Raw genomic sequence first — 25,525 nt, forward strand, 5'->3', positions numbered from 1 at the left:
CACAGGAGTTCTGTTCCATGCTGTCTTTGGGAAGGGAGGTTCTGTAATGATAGGCCATAACTTAAAAACAATAACAACAACAACAACAAAAAAAAAAAAACAGCAGAAGGTCCCTCTTCCAAGGTGCCTGGCCTCTTCTCTGTGTGTGTGCGACTCATGTTTACTGGATGGACTTGGTTGTGAACTCACCCACCCTGTAGGCTCTTCTGCTACAAATGAGCTCCCTGAAATTATGCCTGGTGCTCTGAATGTAGTAGGCAGACAAAAAATTTCTTGAACTGACAGTAATGGAGAATTGATGATTTACTTAAGGATAACCTTTTTAAAGTAAATGCATCATGATGATAAATTTCTCCAAAATGACAAATTAGGGCACATTACTGATTTTACAGAGGGATTATTTTTCTAAAGCTTCATTCTCAAATTCTGTTAAATAGTAAGCTCTGCAGTGCCTTCTGTTTTCATGTAGCTTTTCAATAATATGCATACTGTGTTAAGTTCAGATAGAATTCTTTTCTGTGTTCTTCAAAGTACTTCTACTACAATACCTTATTCGCCTGCATAAGAATTCTGAAAGATAAATTGTCTTTTTTCTTATTTCTAAGCAATAAACAAAATGCATTCTTTTATACTGGTTATAAAGTAATGTATGTCCATTGTGGGAAATACACAAAAAAGGGATCACCCATAATCCCACTAGAAATCAACAAAACTTGAACATTCTAGTACTTTATGAGGATTTCAGCGAATAGCTGGAATCATGCTGTGGTTATTTTGTGCCCTTTCTTTTTGATTAATATTAGATTATACACATTTTGCTTTGTTTTAAAAAAAAACCCTCTATGAGCCTCCTAGTGCTTGTATAATGACACTCCTCATGAAAGACTTCATGTGTGTCACACTATGAAAACATTTTTATTTTTCTTAATATTTCCTTTAATATTAATCCTAAGAACCAGAGTCATGAATCAGAACCAGAGTCAAAGTCATGAACATTTTGAATGTATTTTGCTGTATCACTCTTCAGAAAAATTGTTTCAGGAAGGGCCAACTGTGCCTTTTTGATTTTTGATATACTTTTTTAGTATTATAAGTTAAAACTACTTGCTACTGCTTCTCTCTTCTCTCTCTCTCTCTCTCTCCTGGAAATTGAACCCAGTATGTTCTACCACTAATCTATGTCATCAGCCCCTTTTGTTTTATTTGAGACAGGGCCTCACTAAGTTCCCCAGGTTGGCCTGGAACTTGTGATTTTCCGGCCTCAGCCTCTCCAAATCCCTGGGATTACAGACATGCGCCACTGCCTGACCTAAAAATATATGCTTCTTCAACCAATAAAGACGATATGATATTTTGATTTTTTAAAAAAATACACTTTGGGCTGGGGATGTAGCTGAGTAACAGCACATACTTTGTATGCACAAAGCCCTGGGTTTGTTTCCCAACTCACTTATTTACTTATTTAAAATAAGTATATAAAACAAAAAAATAAATAAAAATAAAAAGTAGACTTGATCTTTTTTGAGCAGTTTTAGGTTTGCAAGAACTGAGCGGAAAGTACAGAGAGTTCCCATCTAGCCCCTATTCCCACACATGCACAGCCGCCTCCACCATCTACATCCTGCCCCAGAGTGGTACATGATAATGGTGTGATCTTATTTCCTGACTCTTTGCTTACTAGAAAGGTTGAATCTTTAAAAAAATATGTTGTTTAATTATTTTTAGCTTCTCTTTTATGAAATCACTTTCCATTTTCTTTGCTTACTGATTGAAAATCAACCCAAATGAAGTAAGACCGGCTATAGCCTTTGCTGTTTCTATGATGTCTAATGCGATGTTACTATCTCCAGGAGCAGTTCATGATGCTGAACAGCCACACTCCTGGGTCCATTCCTTAACTTTGGTTTTCTGGGGGATGGAGCCTGGGACTTTGCATGTGGAATAAGCCCCCCAAGTGATACTTATACACCCCAAAGACCTTTGAGAACAACTAGTCTTATGCTTTATAATAAAGGTTTGAAACATTCCACACAGAAAGCGTAAGTATTAGTTTCTATTAACTGTAACTAATAGGTGTTACTTCCCATTAAGAAAGAGAGAATGCTCACCAGCCTTCCATTCAGTGGGAGAGTGCCAGGACCTGATTAGTCAGATCTGAAGTGTTCTTGCAGGAATATGTTCAGATGACTAATGTTTTGTCATTCACAGGTGATTGTAACTAGTTTGCATTCTTCTTCATAGAGCAAATTCATTCAGAAAAAAAGTTGGAAACTACAGAAATAACAGATGGATCTGACAATTACAGATTCCTTTCAGTGAAACATTTCTTTATCCTCATTGTCACTCCTTCCAAAATGACCCTATCAGATTTCCAATAAGGAAAACAGAACACTCTCATTCCTAATTTCTGCTTTTTGCTAGGAAGTTTGAAAATCTAAAAATGTACATACATTAAATACACTTTTCTGTGTGTACATTATGACAAAGAGAGAGAAAAGATAAAAGAGTTGAGAAAAGGTGCACAAAAATGATTTCTGTAAGCGTAATTGCATTGTCTTGAATTGAGTTTCCCTATTCATTTGCAGCAGGACCACAAATTTGTCAGTATATCAGAAATCATCAAATTTCTAGAAATAAACAGCAGCATGTAGATACCCAGGACTATATCCTTAGGAAATCCTTATGTTGGTACAGAAGAGTGAGGGGAGGTGGTGGGTTAGTGCCTACTTCTCCATCCTAGTGCCACCTTCCTAAAAATGCCTGTGCTAAACAGGCTGGAGACCCTGGGGACCCTTGCAGAGACCTAGCTTGGGAGAGCCATGGATCCAGGATCTAGAACCCATAGCCAGGAGTCTGTGGAGGAGAGGGTCCTTCTCATGGCCTCACTCTATGTACTTAAGCCAGTCTCCTGCCCTTGGAGACCTGGAAGGCCTGTGGAGGTAGGCTGTGTCCCCAATGCCTCCTGACTGGGGCAGGATGCAGAGAGCCTTCCTCCTATGCCTTACTTGGAGCCTTGCCCTATGCCTTTCCAGGCTGCACTTCCAGCCCAAAGCTCCTCCTACACTCAGGAGCACCTACTTAAAGCACTCCAATGAGCAGGGAAAGGAAGGTCATATCACACTCAAGGGGCCCAGCAGCCAGAGGAAGGAAGAGTAAGAACAGCCCCTAAAACATTGGAAGCAGATGGACTATGAATAAAAAACAATTCACCCATTTAGGAGACCCTAGTGCAACATAAAATTTGTTCCTTAAACTCAAATTTTTTAAAATGAGCAGATGAATTGGAAGCAATTAGTTGTCAAACAAGACAAAGTAGAAGAATTCCATGAGACATCAGAGCCAAATGTAAAGAGGGAGGAACCAGGAGAGAAAGAGAGGCGTTGGTGGACAGATGTAGGACATCCAGAATGTGAATGACAAGGGTTCCAAAAGGAGAAAATAAACAGATGGAGAAGAAGTATTAGTTCCATAGGAGAAGAAATTCTACCCAAGTTAAAGAAAAATCAGAGACTGTAGATTGAAATGTTCACTGAGGTCCAAGTAGAATTGAATTTAAGAAAAAAGAAAAAAAAAGAAAAAAAAAGTCCCACAATCAGGAATCAGGTACATTCTGGTAAAATTTCTGAACTCCAATGATGAAGTACCTACTTCTAGGTACCAGGAGCCAAGATACTTACAGAGAAAGAAACACTGGACACTCTGGCACCCTCAAAGGTCACCCAGCAGAAAGGCCCAAGAGTTCTGTAACCCATCCGCAGATCACCCACCTTCAGGGTGGGGAAGGATGGTAATCCATATGGCTGGGATCAAGAGTCTTTCCTCAGGTGCCTGATCTGATGAAAATGTCAGAGAAAGGACTCCAACCGAATACACCAAGTATAGTACGCATGAACAGAGAACCTGAGGTAGGGCAGAGGAAAAACACAAAGATGATCTATGATCCTTAAAAAAGATCCATATAATTTCAGGCAAATATATATTGATAAATGCCTAGGACTATGTAAAGAAAGCATTAAAAAATAAAAATTTTAGAGAGATTCTGCAAGCAAAATTCTAATGATAGCCCAATCCAAAGTATCAAGATATTTTAGCAAAGCCTATTGGGAGTAGGGGAAAGGGCAGGAGGGAAACAAAGTAAATTTTTTCCAAATAAGACATCTGGGTTTGAAGAGCGAAGGAAGTAGCCATGCAGATGTGCTGAGTGTCCATATCAGGACAGCCATGCAAGAGCAGAGCCCAAAATAGACGTGCATGTAGTGTGAACATGGGGAATGGAAAGTAACTACTCATGGAATGGCTATGTCTGGAACATTCCCCGATTAATAGGCAAGATGAAAGCGTGGATGTAACCTGATTAAATCAGTTTAGATAAGGAAAAGGATGGGGCTGGGGTTGTGGCTCAGTGGTAGAGCGCTTGCCTAGCACGCATGGGGCACTGGGTTTGATCCCTAGCACCACATAAAAAATAAATAAATAAACAAAAGACACAATTACAATAGACACAATATTAATCTAAAAATATTAAAAAGATAAAAATAAGGAATAAATAAGGAAAAAGATAAAGAACAACACAGTGACATACATTGAATACATACAGTGAGATGAAAATGCAGACAACCAAAGCAATGTGGTGTCATGGTTGAGAGTATACTATGGAGCCAGACTCCCTGGGTTTGAATCCCAGCTCTGACACTTGGTGTCTGTGTGGACTTAAGCAAGTTGCCTAGAGATTTCCCCATCTGTGAAATGGGGATAGTGATAGTACCTTCTTCTTGGGACTCTGTGAGGATTCAGTTAACATGCCTGATGTACTTAGAACAGTGCCTGGTATACAATCAAACCAAGCAGTTAACACAAAGCTACTGTTTGCTTCATTGTTTCTGAAAAATACTAGCAATAATCATATCAGGTAAGATGAAACTTAATATTAAAGGTACTAACGAAGGTTATTAGAGGATGGTAATAAATGCTTTTTATCTAAGTCCATGTGTACCAAATAAAATGGCAACTAAATGGAGAACTTGATGAATATATTTTACAGTGGGAGAATTCATAGTTATTCTTTCACAGATGAAAAAATGAGATAAAAACAAATAAGATTAAAAAAACAAAAGTAAATAGGATCTAAGGGAAATGAATAATGAAATCAGTAAACTCAGAGTAGACAAATTCAAACCTTACATTCCTCAAGTAGTAAATATATACTTTTTTTTTTTTTTTTTATACCAGGGATTGAACTCAGAGGCACTCAACCACTGAGCCACATCCCCAGCCCTATTTTGTATTTTATTTAGAGACAGGATCTCAGTTGCTTAGTGCCTTGCAGTTTCTGAGGCTGGCTTTGAACTCATGATCCTCCTGCCTCAGCCTCCCAAGCCTCTGGGATTATAGGCATGGGCCACCGTGCCCAGGAGTAAATATGTAGTCTTGCATGTCTATAGAACGTTAAAAAAAATCAATTGTGCTACAAAGCAAGCCTTAACATATTTCAAAATTATACTATATTTATCATAAACCAATATTATGAGAATTAAATGATAAAAATGACCACAAAACAAAACTGCTTGAAAAAGATGTCAATTCTAATTTGTTTTCTTTTTTGAGATAGGGCCTCATTATGTTGACTGCAATTCTAATTCTAAGTAATCCTTAGATATCTAGATATTCTTATGTCAAAGAGGAATCCAAAATTGAAATTCAAACAATAAAAAAGAAAACAACTACCACAACAAACACACACACACACAAAACAAACAAACAAACCCACTTCATACTTGACCTCTGGGCACAGCAATATTATGCCTAAAATGCCTTCATTATTAAAAAAATAATATAAAGGAATTTAGTTCTTATTGGTGAATTAAGGGACTTAACCCAGAGTGGTCACTAAGGTCTCTTGCTTTCTTCCTAAGCCTCCTGATTTCCTCCTAACCCACTTCTTTCTGTCAGGTGACTGTTAAAAAGAAGCTTCTTGTGAAATATATTAATAATAATAAGTTGTTAAACATTTTTATTTTTTTCCCCAAAATACAAAATACTTTTGTGGCTGCATATAAATTTACAAATGACCTTGAGTGGTCTCTGTGTACTCCAGGTACTCCAGGAGCAGATCCGTGCCAGGGACAACATTAGCTATGGAACTAATTCTGCCTTAAAGACCCTGGAGATGCGTCAGCTCTCTGGTTTGGGAGATCTCCGAGGAAGAGTGGCAAGGTAGGTGTTCAAATGTTGGGGTCTGTGCTCGTCAAAAGCTGTGTTTCATAAACTCCGTTTTAGTGAGCATTATATTTGTGAAGCCCCAAATTCCTTGCATTTCTTTTCACATCCCCTCCTTGCTTTGCCCATAAAATTAGTGATCCAAGTCAAGCCTGGTTGTGAGCATGCCATGATTTCTTGTGTTTCTGAAATCAGCATGGTCTTCATGGGAAGAAATGAGCAGAGAGCTCCCTCCACTGACCTGTGGCATTTGGTAAGGTAACATGTTCATTTTAACCAAATGAACATAATTAATACAATGTTGGGACTTACATTTTGTATGCCTTTTAAATTTTTTTATTTTTCTTATAATTTGTTTTTGTTTTCTGAAAGCATTGAGTTTTGATAGACTTGAAATTTTAAAAAGAGATCCATCTAAGATAATGTGAAAAGTGCTGCTCTCTCTGCTTGATGTGTGCTCCATGAACCAGCAGCACCAGCATTACCTGGGACCTTGTTAGCAATGTACAATCTTGGGTCCACCCCACAACTACTGAATTAGAATCTACATTTTAACAAGATCCTTGAATTCACGTGCATTCCAGTGTTTGAGAAGCACTGCACATGACTGTGTCTAGGATTATTTTTATCTATCTGGGATGAAGTTTTCCAAATTATTTATGCTCCTCTTCTGCCCTCTGCTGCTATTAAGAGCCAAGCACATGAATGTGCTTCTACACAGGAGCTTTGGAGTGAATGCCAGCCTGTGATGACAATGAGGGTGATCTGTAAGTGGGGGGTGGAAGAAAGAATAGAGACCCCAAGAATCCAGGGCCTCTTGGGAATAGTGAGGGGTAGTGTTGGAGTGCATTTGTGTAGAAACCACACTTAGGGCTTTGAATGCTGGGTATGTGTGTTTGGGTTTGCTAAATATCAGTTTAGTAGCAGAGGGCGCATGGATTGAATGAAGGACTACTTGACCACTTTCCTGTGGCTTTCTATCCTCATCAGGATGAACTCCTGTTTCCTTAGTATGGGCCTTGGTGGTGGACAGCCTGCTGACCTCTTCACGAGCTCTACCCTGGAGCCCCTCCTACTGCCCCTTTGCCCTTGCTGTCCTTGTACTAGCTTGCCTGTCCTCTTCCTTTTCTGACTTCTTGTTGGTCTTTAGCTTCTGCTCAGATGCACTCCTCTGGGAATCTCTCCTGACACTGCTTCTCCACCAGGCTCCCCTCGCATGCACATTCCATTGAGTCTCTGTTTCCTGCTCACTCCTGCAATCATCGTCCTGGAGTGTGGTTCCATGTCTTTTACTTCTGTAGCCCAGTTCCTGGGACAGTCTCTGGAAAGCAGTAGGTACTCAACAAATGTTTGTTTGGATGAGTGAATGATCTAGAAAAATCACTGTTTATAGACTAAAAACCCTTGAATCCTTACTTGCTGAGTGGCTTAAAAGAAGCCCTAGTTCTGTGCTACCTCTCAGAATGGCAAGGAGTTGGAAGAACCTTAGAGCAACAGGGCAGAATAGGGACTTCAGGAGAACCTTGAGGGTCTTCCTAGCCCCTCTAGTTGCAGGTTCTTGAAGATTAAGTGAAGCAATATATATAAGAGGCCTCAGGCACAACATGGGATGGAGTGAGCTTGCAATGAATGGTAGCTGTCACCTCAGGGGCAGTAGTGAAAATTGAAATTATCCTCACGATACTAGATCTAACACCAAGTAGAAAAATCATTTTGAGATACTTTTAGAAATCTTACATTTTCTTCAGTTTCCTATCAATTTCTCTACCCAACTTGTTCCTTCCCTGTAACAAAAATACTTCTAAAATTGTCAAAAACATTTGTTATGAGCACCAGATATTTTTGCTTTGTTTTGTGGCTATATTTGTCTTTCCCTTGGAATGTTAATGCGAGTTTGATTGTTGAAATGAATTCATGAGAAATAAAAATTCTTTGGCAATGCTTTTACTTTCTTTCATTTATTATGTAATTGTATTGAAGGGGTATGAAATTTATAAGTCATATTCCTTTTTTTTCATACTGGGGATTGAACTCAGGGATGCTCTACCTCTGAGCTACATCCCTAGCCCTTTTGAAATTTTATTTTGAAACAGGGTCTTGCTAAGTTGCTCAGGCTAACCTTGAGCTTATGATCCTCCTGCCTCAGCCTCTTGAGTAGCTGGGATTACAGGTGTGCACCACCACACCTGGCTGTGATATTAAGTGACTAGACTGCAGTGTTAGTATTTAATTTTGTAGTTTTATGGTACATTGGTGATATCATGAATAGCAAACAGACCCTGATTTTTCCCTGTTAAATTAAAGTCAGAAGAGCACAGGTAAATTCTCATTAGAGGTGAGGGACACATTTATCCCAGTGAGCATAACATATCCTAAATGGGACTTGGTCCAAGATTTTCCCATTTCTCCTAAAAGCAGAGCTCCAGGAGTTTAGCTTTCCAATCCTACTAGAACATTTGGACCATCATCTGGTACATTGTTTTTACTTTTCCAAGATTCAGTGGCTTCTTCCACTTTCCTCTGTGAGGTTGGTTGGCATGGTCAGAGAGCTTTACAGGACAAATGTCCGCATGCTGAGGCAGGTGCCTGAGTTTCTTCCTATGTGCTTAGCGGGAACTGGAGTAGGATAATACCAGGAGCCAGCCCCTCAGGAATGGCACAGCAGAGATGCATGATGACCTCTCTCTCTCTCTCTCTTTTTCTTCTCTCTTGCTCTTTATGAAGAGCTTTAGTGAAATATAATTCACACACCATAGAAATCACCTATTTAAAATATACGATTCAGTAGATTTCTTTTTTTCTTTCTTTCTTGTTTTTTAAGGCGGGAGGTCTTGCTACATTGCCTAGGCTGGCCACAAACTTGTGATTCTCCTGCCTTATGCTCCTGAGTAGCTAGGGTTACAGGTGCATGGTTTTTAGTATATTTATAGAGTTGTGTAACTATCATAATTTATTTTATAATATTTGTATCATTCAAGAAGAAACCCCACACTCATTAGCTGTCATTCCCCATCTTTACCCTCCAATCCCTATTCCTCCATTCCTCCTGTTCCACCCCCTAGTCCATGGCAACCATTGAATATTTTCTGTTTCTTCTGGACATGTCACATGAATGGAACCATTTGTGGTCCTGTGAGACTGCCTTCTTAGGCTGAGCATGTATTTTCAGGGTTCATCCATATTGTAGTATGTATGGACACTTCATTCCTTTTTTTTTTTTTTGCCATGTTAGGGATTAAACCCCAGGCCTCATGCATGCCAGGCAAGTGTTCTACCACTGAGCCATATCCCCAGCCTGAATGTCTTATCTTTTCATCAATTGGATGTTTAGATTATTTCTACTTTTTGGCTGTTATAAAGAATGCTGCTGTGAACATTTGTGTACAATTTTTTTTGTGTGAGATTATGTTTCTTTTCTCTTGGATATGCACCTAGAGAGGAATTGTTGAGTACCATGGTAACTATATGCAACTTTTCAAGGAACAGAACAGCTAAACCATTTTCCAAAGTGGCCACACCATTTTACACTGGCACCAGCAGTGTATGAAGGTTCAGATTTTCCACATCCTAACACCTGTCTGTCTTTTTGATTATAGACATTCTGTTGGGTTTAGAGTAGTATCTCATGGTGGTTTTGATTTGCATTCCCCTAATGACCAATGATGTTGAACATGATTTAATATGTATATTGGTCATTTGTATATCTTCTTTGAAGAAATGTTTTTTTCAGTATGCATGCTCATTTTTGAGTTGGATTGTCTTTTTATTATTGAGTTGTAAGAGTTGTTTATAGATCCTAGCTACAATTTCCTTATCATATCTGATTTCATTTTTTTCCTAAGAGTCATCGAGTCATCTTCTCACTTTCTTTTTCTTTTTTGGGGGGACTGGAGATTGAACCACCCAGGTGTGTTCTACCACTGAGCTATATCCCCAGCCCTTTTTTATTTTTGAGACAATGTCTTGCTTTGCTGAGGCTGCCCTTGAACTTTCAGTCCTCCTGCCTGAGTAGCTGGGATTACATCACTTTCTTGATTGTGTCCTTTGAAACACACACAAAAAATTAATCTTGATCATATCAACTTATATATTTATTTTTCTTTGGTTGTATTTTTGGTTTCATATTTTAGAAACCATTGCCTAATCCAGGCCATGAAAACTTGTAATTACATTTTTTTTCTAGATTCACCTCTTAGATTTGAGTCTTTGATCTATTTTGACTTAACTTTTTATATATGGTGTGGGATAAGATTCCAAATACTTTCTTTTGCTTGTGGATATTTAGTTGTTTCAGAATCATTTATTGAAAAGTCTGTTTTTTTCCCCCCAATTGCATTGGCTTGTAATCCCATTTGGCCATAGATATGTAGGATAATTTATAGACTCTCAATTCTGTTCCATTAATCTGTTAGTCTGTTCTTATGCCAGTACCACACTTTCTTGATTACTGCAGCTTTGTGGTAAGTTTTGAAATCCAGGAATGTGAGTCCTCTAATTTTGTTCTTTTTCAAGATGCTTTTAGCACTTCAGAATCCCTTATATTTCCATATGAAATTTAGGACCAGCTTATCAATTTCTGCAAAGAAGGTAACTTGGAATTTTGATAGGGCCTGTGCTGAATCTGTATATCAATTTGGAGAATATCATGATTCTATAAATATTGTCTTAGATTTATTAATGTGGGTATCACTCCATTTGTTAAGTTTATCTTTAACATCTTTCAAAAATATGGCTTTCAGAGTATAACTTTTATACTTCTTTAAACTTATTCCTAAGCATTTTATTTTTGTTTTCTTAATTTCAATTTCATCACTACTATATAGAAATATTATATATCAATAAATATTGATTTTTTTGTATTTTGGTCTTTTATCCTGCAATCTTGCTGAACTCATTTATTACTTTTAATAATTTTTGGTGGAATTATTGGGATTTTCATGGCATCTGCATATACAGTTTAACCTCCTACTTTCCAACCTGAGTGACACTTATTTCATTTTCTTGCCTAATTTTGTCACTAGAACCCCCAGTAGGATGTGGAATAGGAGTGGTGAGAGCAGAGATCCTTGTCTTGTTCCTGATCTTAGAGGAAAGCATCCAGTCTCTCACCATTAAGGATGATGCTTGGTGTTTTCTTTTTGTTGTTGTTGTTGTTTGTTTGTTTTTTTAGTCCTATGTATTGAACCCAGGGGCACTTTACCATGGAGCTAATTTCCCAACCCTTTTTGAGACAGGGTCTCACTATCACTTAGGGCCTTACTACGTTACTGAGTCTGGCCTTGAACTTCCAATATTCCTGCCTCAGCCTCCCAAATCATGGGATTAAAGGCATGTACCACTGGACCTGGCTAGGTGTGGATATTTTGTATATTCTTTTTTAAAAAATTTTATTTCAGTTGTCAGTAGACTTTATTGATTTAAATGTGGTGCTGAGAATCGAACCCAGTGCATCACGCATGCTAGGCAAACCCTCTACCACTGAGCCACAACCCCAGCCCTGTATATTCTTTTTATCAGATTGAAGGAATTCCTTTCTATTCCTAGTTTGTTGATTGTTTTTATCATGAAGAGTGTTGAATTTTGTCAAATGTTTTTTCTTCACCTATTGAGATGATCCTTTACCCTGTTGATATGGTATATCTAATTAACTGCTTTTCTGTTGTTGAATCAAACTTGCATTCTTGGAATGATTCTCTCAGTCATGATACGTAATTGAGGGCAGCTTTCTGAGTCCACTTGAACCCCTTAAAAAACATGATTGACTGTGCAGTTTCTGTGAGTGGGGCTTTGCATTTTATAGTATGTAAGGAAGCTTTTGCACATGTTTTTAAATTTTAATAAGAAGTAGCTTTGTTGTTTGCCTGGGCAGATGTGATGCCAGCATAGCCAGACTCTCTGCAGAGCACAAAACAACCTATGAGGGGCTTCAGCACTTAAACAAAGAACAGCAAGCTGCCAAACTGATCTTGGAAACGAAAATCAAAGATGCAGAAGGACAGGTATGACCTGTTTCGGGTAGCTTTTAAAAGCAGGTAATTTGTTCTTAGCTAAGAATAACATGGTGTTGATTATTTCTTTTAGGAGCAACTAGCTTAGATTTATGCAAATAAGCATGTCTTTTCTCTACTACTTTCTTCTCTTTTTCACTGGAGTGGCTCTTGATGAGTCTGGTAAGCAAACCACCAAGATTTTTCAATGTTCCTAATTGCAAAGATTCGTCCCCTTCAATCCTAAAACAATTCATGTAATCCAGTAATTTCAAATTTTGTCTCCAAAACTACCTCTTGCACAGATAAGTGATCCAGAGGTTTTTTTTTTAACATGCCACTCACCTCAGTTTTTGATTCAGGTGTGGCACTGGGACTCATTACATGTGCTTCCTCATTACATGGTCTGTATGTAGGACACAATCAGAACTAAGCTAGAAGAGAGACTTGCTCAGAATGTTAGGCTATTCTAGCTTGAAATTGACAGATTAATTTCACAAAGCAAAACTCTTGGCATTTCAGTTTTTTTTTGTCTGTTTTGTCATAATAATAGGACCTGTCTTCTAGAACTTTTCCCATAGTATCTGCCCTATTTATTATTCTTCACTCATAGAGAGGCTGTTCTAGAAAAATAGGGGTATCTAGTTAATTTATTGGATTAAAAATATTTATCTCCTAACTACCTCCAGTAAGAATCTGAAGTACTGATGTGAGCGACACAGACATTATTAAACTGTGAAAAAAAAAAAAGAATAAAGACAAGTCCACTTTTTTTTTTTGAAGAATAACTGAGGATGGAATTATTATGTCAGACAATAGATGCAAAATAAATCTTATGCTGTCTGGTAGCCAGGCCAAGTAAAACACTTACAGAAACCCATCAAAAGAAGCATACTAAGGCAGGGGCTGTAGCTCAGTGGTAGAGCATTTGCCTAGCATGTGCAAGGCCCTGGGTTCAATCCCCAGTACTGAAAAGTAAATAAATAAAAATTTTAAAATGAATAAATAAAGGCATACTTAAAAAAAAAATTTGGTTCCAGATCTGATAGATACCATGAATCTTTAAGTAAAGAATGTTGAACAATTGAACACAATTTCCTTCTTCTCTTTTTTTCTTTCTGGAAAATGTGAACACTTCACACAGGACAAGTTTTAGGTTACATTTCAGTAAAAATATAAGGGAAATGGATAGGTAGTGAGAAAAATGACCAAGAAGGAGATAGTCTAAAATTATATTTGCTGGTGACTTGACTCTATAGTCCCCTCTGGGTCCTTGATGGATTTTATAAGCAATAGGAATTCCATTTCCTGTGCCTAACAGCCACTTAAAATTCCAAGGTAAAGATGCCTGTATTTTGTGCCAGCTGGTAGAAATGCTTATCATGGGCAGAAGCTGGGCTTGCTTATCAGAAAATGGAAAAGGTTCATGCTAAGTGTGGGATGAGTATTTTGTTAATGCTACTAGTCTCGATTTCTGATGGCTGTGTAAGAAAGAAAATAGAGGTGAAAAGATGAGATGAACTCCTAAGTGAATTTATTAGACTGAAAATGATGCTGATTAGATTATAGCTGATGAGATGATTTCTGAAATTATATCTGATGAAGTGTGATATTATAAGCAAGTCTCTTCTTTTCCAGATTTCTCAGCTTTTGAACAGAGTGGACTTGTCAATATCAGAGCAGAGCACCAAATTGAAGATGTCCCATAGAGACAGTAACCACCAGCTTCAGCTTTTAGATACTAAGTAAGCATGAATTTATCAAAAAAGGTTTTGGTTGAAACTCTTTCTGAATTTAGGTGCAAAAAAAAAAGAAAAAAAAATGAATTTAGGTGCTACTAGAATTTTTTCCTCTTGATTTTTACTTATTGCACATAATGAAATCAGTAATGGAAGTTAAAAGGGAAAGTTTACATGTAGTATGTGTCCAGTTTTCCTTCGTAATTATTGTCCTTAGTTGTTGGATAATAACTGATATATTTATTCAGCTAGCATTTGTGGAGTACTAAGGGGCCAAGAATCCAGTAATGAACAGAAAAATGGACTCTTTTCTTATCCTTGTAGAGTTTATATTCTAGGGAGCTGATGACTTTTTAATCAAGAAGGAACTTAAATAAACCTATGTTATATTATTATTAATAAGTGTTTTGAAGGAAAGTTACATGATTGTGGTAGGCTGAATAATGGTTCCCAAATATCGCCATATCCTAGTTCTAGAATTTTTAATGTTATCTTATGTGGCAAAAGGGTCTTTGCAGATGTGATTAAGTTAAGGATCTTAATTGAGGTGGATAGGTCATCTTGGGTTATCCAGGGAAGCCTGATGTAATTAATAAAGTCCATAAAGGAGAAGGCTCTTATAAAGAACAGTAAAATTCCATATAATGCTTATTTCTTGGTGAGTAGGACAATTACAGAGCATACTTGGGGCTTCTGTGTCCTGGTGGTCTGTGGCTAGACAGCCTTATACCCTGGATGAAGTCTTCTTAAAGGAAATAAGAGAACAGAAATTACAGGACACTTAGAAACTATGCCCCAGTGGGTGTTGTTATTATTTAAATCACAAATCTACATCACATGTATTAGTCTGTACTTTTATTTCATATCACAATAAAAAGTAACTAAGGGAGGTAGCATGTTTAACAGTTACTTTTAGGAATTTGGAAAGGGAGAAGACTAAAGGAGTGGAAGGTTGGGAGGATTTTTTCCCCCCTTTTAATTTTACTTCTGATTTAAATTAGGATGTGTCCATATGGGGCAAGAGTAATTTGGGGAACAATATAGAGAAAGGGAGCCAGGTTCCAGTCCTGGGAGACAAAAGGAACACGAAGAGCCCAGAAAAGCAGGGAGCCTGGAAGGGTAGATCAGGGACGCTCTGTTCTCCAAGAGCACCACAAACCCTGGGAACTGCAAAACTTAGCACCTGGCACAGCTTGGGGAAACCATGTCACCTCAGTGCCCACACTGCCAGCTCCTTACAGGTAGCAGCAGCAGCAGATGCTTTTCTATTGTATCTTCCTGCCCTCCCTGCTTTCCTAACATGGTGCTGAGTGTAATCCTAAGAAAAGGGGAGCATGTAATTTGGTCAAGCTGAGTTTAATGCTGGCAATTTATCAGAAATCTGATAGTCAGAGGTTGCTTAATATCATTTAAAAATTGTTTTATATACATTTTTTTTTTAGATTTAAAGGTACAGTTGAAGAACTCAGTAACCAGATTTTATCTGCACGGAGTTGGTTACAACAGGAGCAAGAACGAATAGAAAAAGAACTTTTACAGAAAATTGATCAGCTTTCCTTGGTTGTTAAGGAAAACAGTGTAGGTATTAATGGTTAGCAATAATTTAGCAGTTATTCAGAGAGGGTGGGGGCTACAATGTTTGACTAATATAATGTCTACTGACTTATTACTGATGAATTTGGTACCACTTAAAGCTGTTCTGTTGTTTCTTGCCTTTGATCACATTCTGGTGGTACATATTCTTTCTTCTTTTTTGGTTCTGGGGATAAAACCCAGGGTCTCTCAGATACTTGGCCCATGTTTTACCAGTAAGCTGTGCATGTAGCTCCTGTTTTTGTATCCTTTGTAAAGAGGTGGTGGAGCATTTTGACTTGTTTTGGATAACACAAGCTGGAAAGAAAATTTCAGTATTTCCAGTTAAGATAAATTTAAGTCATGATCTTAATGATTTAGTTTGCCTGTCTGTCTTTCTGAATAAAACTAACAATTCCCAGCTTGATCTTTATTGATTTTAATTTCATAACTTGGTTTTTGGTTTTTCATAACTTTTTACCAATGTCCAATAGATTTCTCTCTGCAGACCCCTCAAAACACAGCAACCACAGTGTGAGGCATCCCAGTGCAACATGTAACTGTATCCATCATTGTCTTTGCTATCTCCTCCTTCTGCCCCAGTCTCTCACAGAGCTGAGGTTTGCAGAACTGCTCCAAAACCATATCAAGAAAGTGTTGTGTACATGGTGTTCAAAACCAGTAGACTCTGAAACCAGTTCTTGACAAACAAATTTTTGTTGGTTTTAGTTAGCATCACCATTTCCTTTTCCCTTCTCTTTTCTTGCACTTCCTCCTCCTGTTGGGCTTTAACTGGCCAGAAACAGTGAGCACAGTTTACATCTCTGACTGTGCTCTTTCCAGTTGAACAGCTGCTGAATTACAGACTTTTGCACTGAGTAACATCAGAGAGCTTTATCATGCTGTAGCAACTTACAGCTTGGTCTTTGTAGTCTGGGCCTCCAAAGCTCACCAGCAGACAAAGATTCCTACCAAATCCAAGCATGGTGAAAAGGAAAGGAAAAAAAAATATTTAATATTTCAAATATATTCTTTTAGTATTTTCTTCTATTTTCATCAGGTCTACTGAATGTTTTACTTAGATCCATGCTAATACATTTGTAGGTTTCTGGGTCTTTGGATTACTTTTATTATTATTTTTACATGTGGATTGATTTAATAACTAACAGTAAACTCTGGAATAATGATGACTCTAATAAGATAGAGGCTTATTTCTGTTTTACAAAAAAGACATATGGATGTAGGCTAGACCATACTGATGTTATGGCCTGTTACTTATTGATACTCAGGATCCTTTTATATTAACTTTCTGCCAATCCCAGAAAATGATCCTCATTTTTATAATTCAAGAGATCTGTTAGAGCTCCAGGAATTGTCTGAATTATAGAAACAGAGGGGAAAGGAAGAAATAAGGATAAGTATCAGCTGCCTTGTAACCTTGTCTGGAAACTATCACATACTTGTAGTTACGCTGCATTAGCTGAGACTTAATCACAAAGTCAGGAGACAGAGGAAGATGTAGTTTGTGTTCTGGATGACCTGGTACTGAACTAAAAATTGGGGGTCTGTTAAAGAAGAAACAGTTGAGAATGGATATTGGAATAGGCAGCAAGTAGCCTCTGCAGTTCTGTCCCAGCAGATTATTATGACTGACATGAATGCAATGCAGACTTTCTTTTTGGAGTAATAAAGTACAATTCTTATCATGGATCTCAGGGAGCCAATGAAAGGGACATGGAAAAGAAGCTCAGCCAGATGTCAGCCAGACTTGACAAAATAGAAGAGAGTCAAAAGAAGAACATGGAAGGGCAGAGAACAAAGCAAGAAGAAGAGAAGGTGCACGGGCGAATCAGCAAGCTGGAGTTGCAGATGAATGAGGACATGAAGGAAATGAAAGCAGAAGTTAATGCTGGTAGGCCAAAACCAAAACAGCTCACATAGCTTATTTTCCATTTTATCTGAAAATCTTTTAATTAGTAATTCCTTACAACTACTTATGAACCTTGCTAAATGTAATAACGGTGAGATGTTCTTGGTTGCTTTTCTGAGTAGCTGTACTGTATTGAACTAAAGTGCTATTCAAACTCCAAATATGAAGAGCCACCCTGAGGCACAGGCAAACAAAACTGTACATGCTTAGCTTGCAGCTGAGATGTTTTCTTCAATGCCATCTGCTGACTCTTTTCTGTTTCTAATCAAGTTCAACATATCTCAGAAATAAGCATATATCTTTGAGAGGCTTGTGAGGGTTTATTTTATACTGCTGACCATATACTAACTCGGTAATGACTTCCCTCCACTCAGAAGTCAACAAGGCCCATGAATACACCTTGTTTACAGGTGACTCTCAGAGCTGGTTTCAAGGTCCTAGTGCTGCTATGTAAAGGGAGGTGTCAGTTCATTTTCCACTGGCACAACAGAATACCTGAGATTGCATAATTTCTAAAGAACAGAGGTTTATTTCTTACAGTTCTGGAGGCCAGGAAGTCCAAGAGCATGGTGCTAGCATGAGGCGAGGGCCTTTCTGCTGTATCTATATCTTAGTGGAGGTCATCACATGATGGGGAAGCACACACACAAGACAGAGAGAAAAATGAGGCTGAATTCACCCTTATAGCAGGAACCCATTCCCATGATCATGGCCTTAATCCAATCCATCTTAAAGGTCTCACCTCTTAATACTGTCACAATGGCAATTAAATTTCAACATGAGTTTTGGAGAGGACATTCAAATCAGCAGAGTGGTTAGATTTACACTCTGAACTCAGGAATACAGAACTGGGACCAATAAGTAGAAGTGACCCAAGGACAGATTTTTAACTCAATATGAGGCAACACTGTTTTGGAATTCAGGGTCCTAAAGACACTGGTGGCTTTATGAGTTTGAGAGCATTTTGTTGTTGAAATTGTCAAGCAGAGGCTGGTGGACCCTGGTTAGGACAAGTCCTGTGTAAGAGTGGGACTAATTTATCTCCTAGCTCCTTCTAGTTCTGTGACTCTGTATTTTCTTTTCTGGAATTGTTCTATTTTGGCCACATGGAAAATAAAAATAGTTATTTCAAAAATGATTTTGTTTCCACCAAAAGTTTATTATTTTATTTAAGTAGAAAATACAACTAAACTTATGAATGGGAGAATTTATGCAGATAAAAATTAATTTTATTGTTAGGCTTTTGGGCTATTAGAACATGGCAACTGAATGTTTCATTCAGTTAAACTGAATGTTTAACTTTGTATCATTTCCAGAATGAATTTATTGCCATCTACTTACCCTACCATTGAGGTTGTTGATATTTGGTTCCTAATAAGAAACATATGTGAGTTTTTTTAAATTAAAAAAATATTTTTAATTTTAATTATATTTCTTTTTTAATGTAATAACAAGGATTCTTTTTTTTCAAATAATTATTTTTTAGTTTTAGGTGGACACAATATCTTTATCTTACATTTATGTGGTGCTGAGGATTGAATCCAGTGCCTCACACATGGTAGGCAAGCACTCAACCACTGAGTCACAATCCCAGCTCCATATAATACATTTCTTAATGGAAAATTATAAAGCACAAGATATTTTTAAAATACTCAGACCTTTTCTCACCCAGAGGTTATTTCTTATGTATATATTTCTATACATGTAGGACATTTATGTGCTCTTTTCCAAATTAAAGCACATACTACACATGCTGGTTTATAACTTGCTATTTTATTTAGTTAGTAATATGTTCTGTTTTTTCATGTCAAAAATATTTTTAATGATAATTTTAATGAATTTTTACATAAAAATTTTGGGAGAAAATTTTAAATTTACTAATGAAGTTAAAACTTAAATTTTAAAAATGTAAAAACCAATAGGAATATAGAATAATAGGATTTTTTTGTGGTGCAAGAATTGAACACAGGAGCACTTTACCACTGACTACAGCCACAGCCCCTTTTAATTTTTTATTTTGGAACAGACTCTCCCTAAACTGTTGAGGCTGATCTTGAACTTGTAATCTTCCTGCCTTAGTTTCCTGAGTAGCTGGGTTTATAGGTGTGTATCACTGTATCTGGCTTGAAATGCTTCCAATGGTGACTTTTTTTCTTTAAAAAGTTTTTCATTTCAAAAAGAGATAATTTCAAATTTAGGAAAACTATAAGAGTAATCCCAAAATTCTGTAAGTCCTACACTTAACAATTGTTGACATTTTGGAAATATACTTAATATCTCTGTGTATGACTATAACTTTCTTCTCTGAATCATCTGGGCATTGCAGTAGTCATGCTATTTCTTTTTTATCCCTTTATTGTTTCAATATATATGTCCTAAAAACAAGGACATTCTCCTACATGACTATAGTACCACACAATATTGTTGAGGTGTTTTCAATATTCAAATTTCACCATTGTTTCCTTTACAACAAACCTTCACCAGTTGGGTTCTTTCTTTGATTTTATTTTTCTAATCAAATGTTTCATATATATATATATATATATATATATATATATATATATATACACACAGATGGACACAATACTTTTATTATATATATATTATTTTATATATATTATATATATAAAATAAAAGTATTGTGTCCATCTACAACTAAATAGATAAATATATATTTAGTTGTAGATGGACACAATACTTTTATTTTATTCACTTTTATTTTTATGTGGTGTTGGGGATCAAACCCAGTGTCTCATGCATGCTAGGCAAGCACTCTACTACTGAGACACAACCTGGGCTCCTCAAATGTTTCTTTAAATAAAAAAATTAGCTATACATATTTAAGGTATGTATGATGTTTTAATGCACACATACATAGTGAAATCGTTTTTTATATTCAAGCAAATTTAATGATGGTTTCCATATTCAAACCATCATCTCCCATAGGTATGTGTGTATGTGTGTGTGTGTGTGTGTGTGTGTGTATGTGTGTGTGAGAAGGGCACCTAAAATCCACACCTTTGGCAAAAATCCTGAAGTCTATACAATATTATTATGTTCCTTCTATATTGTATATTAGATCTCTAGACTTGTTATCCTACATATTTGAAGTCTGTATCTTTTGACCTGCATCTCCTTATCCTCCCTATTTGTTGACCCCATCCCCTACTAACTACCATTTTATTCTTTGTGTATTTGACTTTCTTTTCTTTTTGATCCCACATAGGAAATCATGCAGTATTTTTCTTTCTATGTCTGGCTTATTTCACTTATTGTGTCCTACAGTCTGACAGACACTTTGGTTGTTTCCGTATGTTGTCTATTGAGAATAATGCTGCAATGATCGTGGGAGTGCAGATGTCTATGAGATGATGATTTCCTTTCTTTGGGTTAGATACCCAGTAGTGGGTTGCTGGGTCATCTGGTAAATCTATTTTTTAATTTCTCCAGGCTCCTCTAAGTTCTTTTCCACTAGGGCTGCACCATTTTATACTCCCACCAACAGTATACACGGTTCTCTTTTCTTCAACTGGCCATCTCTTGTCTTTTTTTTATAGTAGCCATCCTAACAAGTAAGGGGTGATATTTCATTGTGGTTTTGATTGTATTTCCCTGATGATTAGTGATGTTGAGCACCTTTTCATATACCATTTGGGTTCTGATCCAGAATTATATATATCATATGTAGTTACCATGTTTCTTAGTCTTTTTAAGCTAGAGCAGTTCCTCAGCAATCTTGAGATTTCAAAAGAATGTAGGCCAGTGTTTTGTAGAAAGTCCTTTACTTGTTTTTTGCTTCCTTGTGATATGATTTGGGACAGAAATGCCCCAGGAGGGAATGTTGTGTTCTGCAGGGGCATCTTATCAGAGGTACATGATATTGGTTTCTCCCAGTGTTACTGTATCACTTGGTTAAAGTGTTATCTGCCAGATTGGTCCATTGTAATTGGTCCTTTTCCCCCTTTGTAATTAAGGAGTAATATCTAGGGTGATACTAGGTAACTATGTAACTCATGTTCCCCATCCAACTTTTACCCCCAGAGTTTAATCATATATTTATGTTTGTCAGAAGTAACTATTGCATATACTATAGAATCTGATACAGTATCATTTTTTAAAATGTTAACTTTTGAAATTTACCTCTTCTTAAAGGGTTTACGGCCATCTATGAAAGCATAGGATCCCTCAGGCAAGTTCTCGAGGCCAAGATGAAGCTGGACAAGGACCAGCTGCAGAAGCAGATCCAACAAATGCAGAAGGCAGAAGCTCCTGTGTGAAGGGAGCTGGGACAAGGACCTGAAAGTAGGTCTTGCCAGTGAGACTGGGAGCTAGATACCTCTGTAGCCAGGCCAGTGCTGCATTCTGGATTGTTCTATCTATGGCGTGCATGTGCCAAGAAACGTGTTTTCATGGGTCTAAATGTTTACCTTGAGTCTTGAAAACACTCTTTAAAAATATGAAAAACACAGTTTTTACCACTTCTCTAAATTCAGTGGAAACCTACCCCTCAAGGTTTTGAAATGCTTTTCTCCATTTTATGAATGAAAAGACTTAGATTTTCCCCCAATGCTTGATGCTCTACCAACACTACTTACTATTCTGAAAAATGTCATGGTGATTTTTTTAAATTAAGAAACTGAAGTCTCACAAGAATGTGTTGCTCCTCACCCTAAAGTAAGAGAATGTCCCAATAGATTAGAAATCAACCTTTGAGTCCATATTTGGATTTTATTACGTTGTCTGTACATTTCTTATATTGGTTATCTTCCTGTAAATCTCTTTTGTCTTTTGTAGGGGGAAGAAATCTAACATTTGGAAAATACCTAACTCTTTATTTATGTAATGAAAATAGTTAAGAACTGATAACTGCCATACAATTTGCAAATTAAATGGAAACATAAGACAATTATCTAGATAATACAAGGCACAATATTTATATCCACCTAGATATATCAGGTTTTAATATTTAAAACTTTTCGAATTATCCATAACTTGTATAGCTATATAGCCATATCATAATGGAATAGTGGTTAGCAGTCTATTTATTGCACAATTAATTGCTAATTAATCATAATAGGATATGAGAATTTTTCAGACTTTATGGTCTCTCTAAATGTTTCCAAAATTGGCACAAAGTGCTAAGGTTTATATATACATATTGTAACTGTAATCTTGTGCCTTGGTTTTTATCATGTCAATGCACTGTACCCTATAAAAGTTTTGCCAACAAAATAGAAGGCATGATAATACATCAGAATTATGATGTAAAAATGGGATCCTATGTATTTTTTAAATGTTCTAAAAATTTTATCACTGTTAAGACATGAATCATTCAGTATTATTAATGGAATAGAAATTCATACTTTTGTATGGACAAATAATCAAATTGATATTGCATTTATAATATGGTCAAGAAACTTTCATCTTGAACAACTTTGTAGATGACGGGCGTTTTATTTTTAATTGCCATATTTGATTAATCGTTGAAAATTCAAATGAGTGCCGTTTGTTCACCTGTATATGTAAAAACTGACAGCGAGACACACCGTTCTAAACTGTGAGGGTACCCTAGGAAAAAGAATAGGAATACTTAAAAAGATTTTTCACCATCCCCCCCTTTTTTTCCGTTCACCAAGGACTCAGGAAAATAAAAACATTTTCTATTTTTAGAATAAGTCACAAATGAAATATCAAACTGTCTATTACTGTTTACCCATATAAAATATGCTGCTAAAGTACATGATATTCTACTCTCAATGGCTTGACAAATTTTTTTTTTTTAATTCGGACATGAGAGATTAAATATAAGGAATCTGTCATTCAACAATATATTTCCTTTTTCTTTCTTTTTTTTCTTTTTTGCCACAAGTCTTTTCATATCTATATAGGAAGACTAATTCCACTTAAAAATAAAATCAATATTCTTTTGCAATCAGAAAATTACTTTCTTTTTGTAATAGCGTAGCCATGTTTCATGGAGTTCTCCATGATTAAGCACAAGCCACAGGACAGTGAGCCACCGCCCTCTCCAGCATCCCCCCCCTAGGGTCTCTCAAGAGAGAGGGTAGGCACATCCGACACCTGGGAAGGGCGGGGGCGGGGGACACCCAGTTCGACACTGGTTGAGGGGCTGATGTAAGCAGGTGATTTCTAGCTGTCAGCTGAATTTTCTCAGGTGCTTCCGATGTTGCCAGCCCAAAAGATGAAGTATCACAGGGACCCTCCACCTTGGCTGCTTGTTGGACTCACTTGAGGGAGTTTAAAAAGCTACTGATGCTGAGCTGTGCCCCAGACCAAGTAAAGTCAGCACCTCTGGGAGGCGCGAGGCAGGCATCAGTGTGTATCAAACCCCCTGGTTATTCAGTGGCGTCAGGGATGATGAGCCACCGGTGACAGCAGAGTACTTTTCTCACCAAAGTTTAAATGAGAATCAGCTTCCGTGTTCTTTCCTTTACCCGAAATTTGCAATAAAAAGAACAAAATTTCCAAATAAATGTGGTGTATGATTTTTAAATTTAAAAAAGTCTTTTAGTTTGAGGTGAAAAAATTAGGTAAAATGTTTTAGGAAACATCCCTCTGTGCTTTCTTTGGAAAACCTTTGATGGTTAAAGTGCTGAAGCCCTGGCAGGCCCTATGGGAACTGGACCTGCTCCACCTGTGGGTCCCAGGACACAGGGCCTTCTCTGCTGCCTTCTGGCCTCTGGAATCTCCCTGACTCATTCACACCCCAGATGCTGCGCATACGCCTTGTGCTTGTGCAGCGTCCCATGTGTACTAGTTCATTTCATTTTAACAACTAGTTGGGTTTCATACTGGTCATTTACCTGTTTTACTGACAGGAAAACTGAGTTACCTAACTAAACAGTTTGCCCCTAATCCTAGAGCTAATAAGTGGGAGCCACAAGTCAAACCAGGCACCTACTTCCACAGCCTGCACTTTTAACCAGTGTACCACACTATCAAAAGACACCTGCTAATGTCCCCGTGACTGACTTGCCAGGCCACCAACTCCAGCTCCTTCTCTGTTAACTTTACAGTCAGCTTCTGACTACCTTGCTTTTCCCCCACCATTTTTTAAAATTGTTGATGGACCTTTATTTTATTCATTTATTTATATGCGATGCCAAGAATGGAACCCAGTGCTCACACATGCTAGGCAAGTGCTTTACCACTGAGCCACGACCCCAGCCCTACTTTTTAATGCCCCAAATCCAAACAAAGAGATTGGCAATCTTTCTAGCTTTCCTTGGGTCTGAGTTCTTTTGTTGTATTTATGGGAACACAGGAAGTGGGGTAAGATGGTGTCACAGACTGTAGAATCATCATACACATTTCATCTCCTGTGCTTAGACTAAGCTAGGGAGTGGACTGTGGCTCCATCCTTTGGGACATGGGTGGTATTGGGTAGAACGGGAAAGAAGCCTCCATTCAAATTTGTGATTATCCCATTAGGATTTCAAATTGGAAACACACACACACACACACCATTCATGATATCAATAGTAAGTATATAAAGTTTTTCTGACACAGTCTTCTTCTAGCTGTGTAACTTGGGTGATTCTCTAAATGTGAGTCTTAGCCGGGTGCCATGGCACATGCTTGTAATCCCAGTGGCTCAGGTGGCTGAGGCAGGAGGATCTTGAGTTCAAAGCCAGCCTCAGCAATGGCAAGGCACTAAGCAACTCACTGAGACCCTGTCTTTAAATAAAATACAAAATAGGGCTGGGGATGTGGCTCAGTGACAGAGTGCCCCTGAGTTTAATCCCCAGTACCAAAAAAAAAAAAAAAAATCTAAATCTCTGTGAGTCTTAATCATCTGCACAATGGAGAATATAATTAAAAGAGAGAGGGCTGGGCTGGGGATGTAGCTCAGTTGGTACAGTGCTTGCCTTGCATGCATAAGCCTCTGGGTTCAATCCCCAGCACTGCCCAAAAAAAGAGGCCCTTTTTCTGGGGATGTAGCTCAGTTGTAAAGTGCTTGCCTTGCATGCACAAGGTCCTGGGTTCAATCCCCAGCATGGCAAAAAAAAAAAAAAAAAAAAAAAAAGTAATTACAAGTCTTTTGGGCTGGGGATGTTGCT

The 25,525-nt window shown here is 37.5% G+C and overlaps 1 protein-coding gene across 2 annotated transcripts in view; it reads left to right on the forward strand.

The window, feature by feature from the left end:
- Fam81a (family with sequence similarity 81 member A) overlaps positions 1–23,895 on the forward strand; it is a 49,612-nt gene extending 25,717 nt beyond the window's left edge. Inside the window, exons 4-10 of one of the 2 annotated variants that reach the window (XM_026384849.2) lie at positions 6,095–6,213; positions 12,086–12,215; positions 13,842–13,948; positions 15,385–15,520; positions 17,231–17,426; positions 21,597–21,746; positions 22,239–23,895. In XM_026384849.2, coding sequence (XP_026240634.1) covers positions 6,095–6,213; positions 12,086–12,215; positions 13,842–13,948; positions 15,385–15,520; positions 17,231–17,426; positions 21,597–21,721 — 813 coding nt within the window. In that variant the 3' untranslated portion in view covers positions 21,722–21,746; positions 22,239–23,895. Of the gene's footprint in view, positions 1–6,094; positions 6,214–12,085; positions 12,216–13,841; positions 13,949–15,384; positions 15,521–17,230; positions 17,427–21,596 lie in introns of both variants that reach the window. The other variant, XM_077799844.1, reaches the window with a different exon arrangement.
- The last annotated feature ends 1,630 nt before the right edge of the window (positions 23,896–25,525 follow it).

The sequence above is a fragment of the Urocitellus parryii genome, chromosome 6, assembly GCF_045843805.1.
Source record: "Urocitellus parryii isolate mUroPar1 chromosome 6, mUroPar1.hap1, whole genome shotgun sequence".
NCBI classification, from domain to species: Eukaryota; Metazoa; Chordata; class Mammalia; order Rodentia; family Sciuridae; genus Urocitellus; species Urocitellus parryii.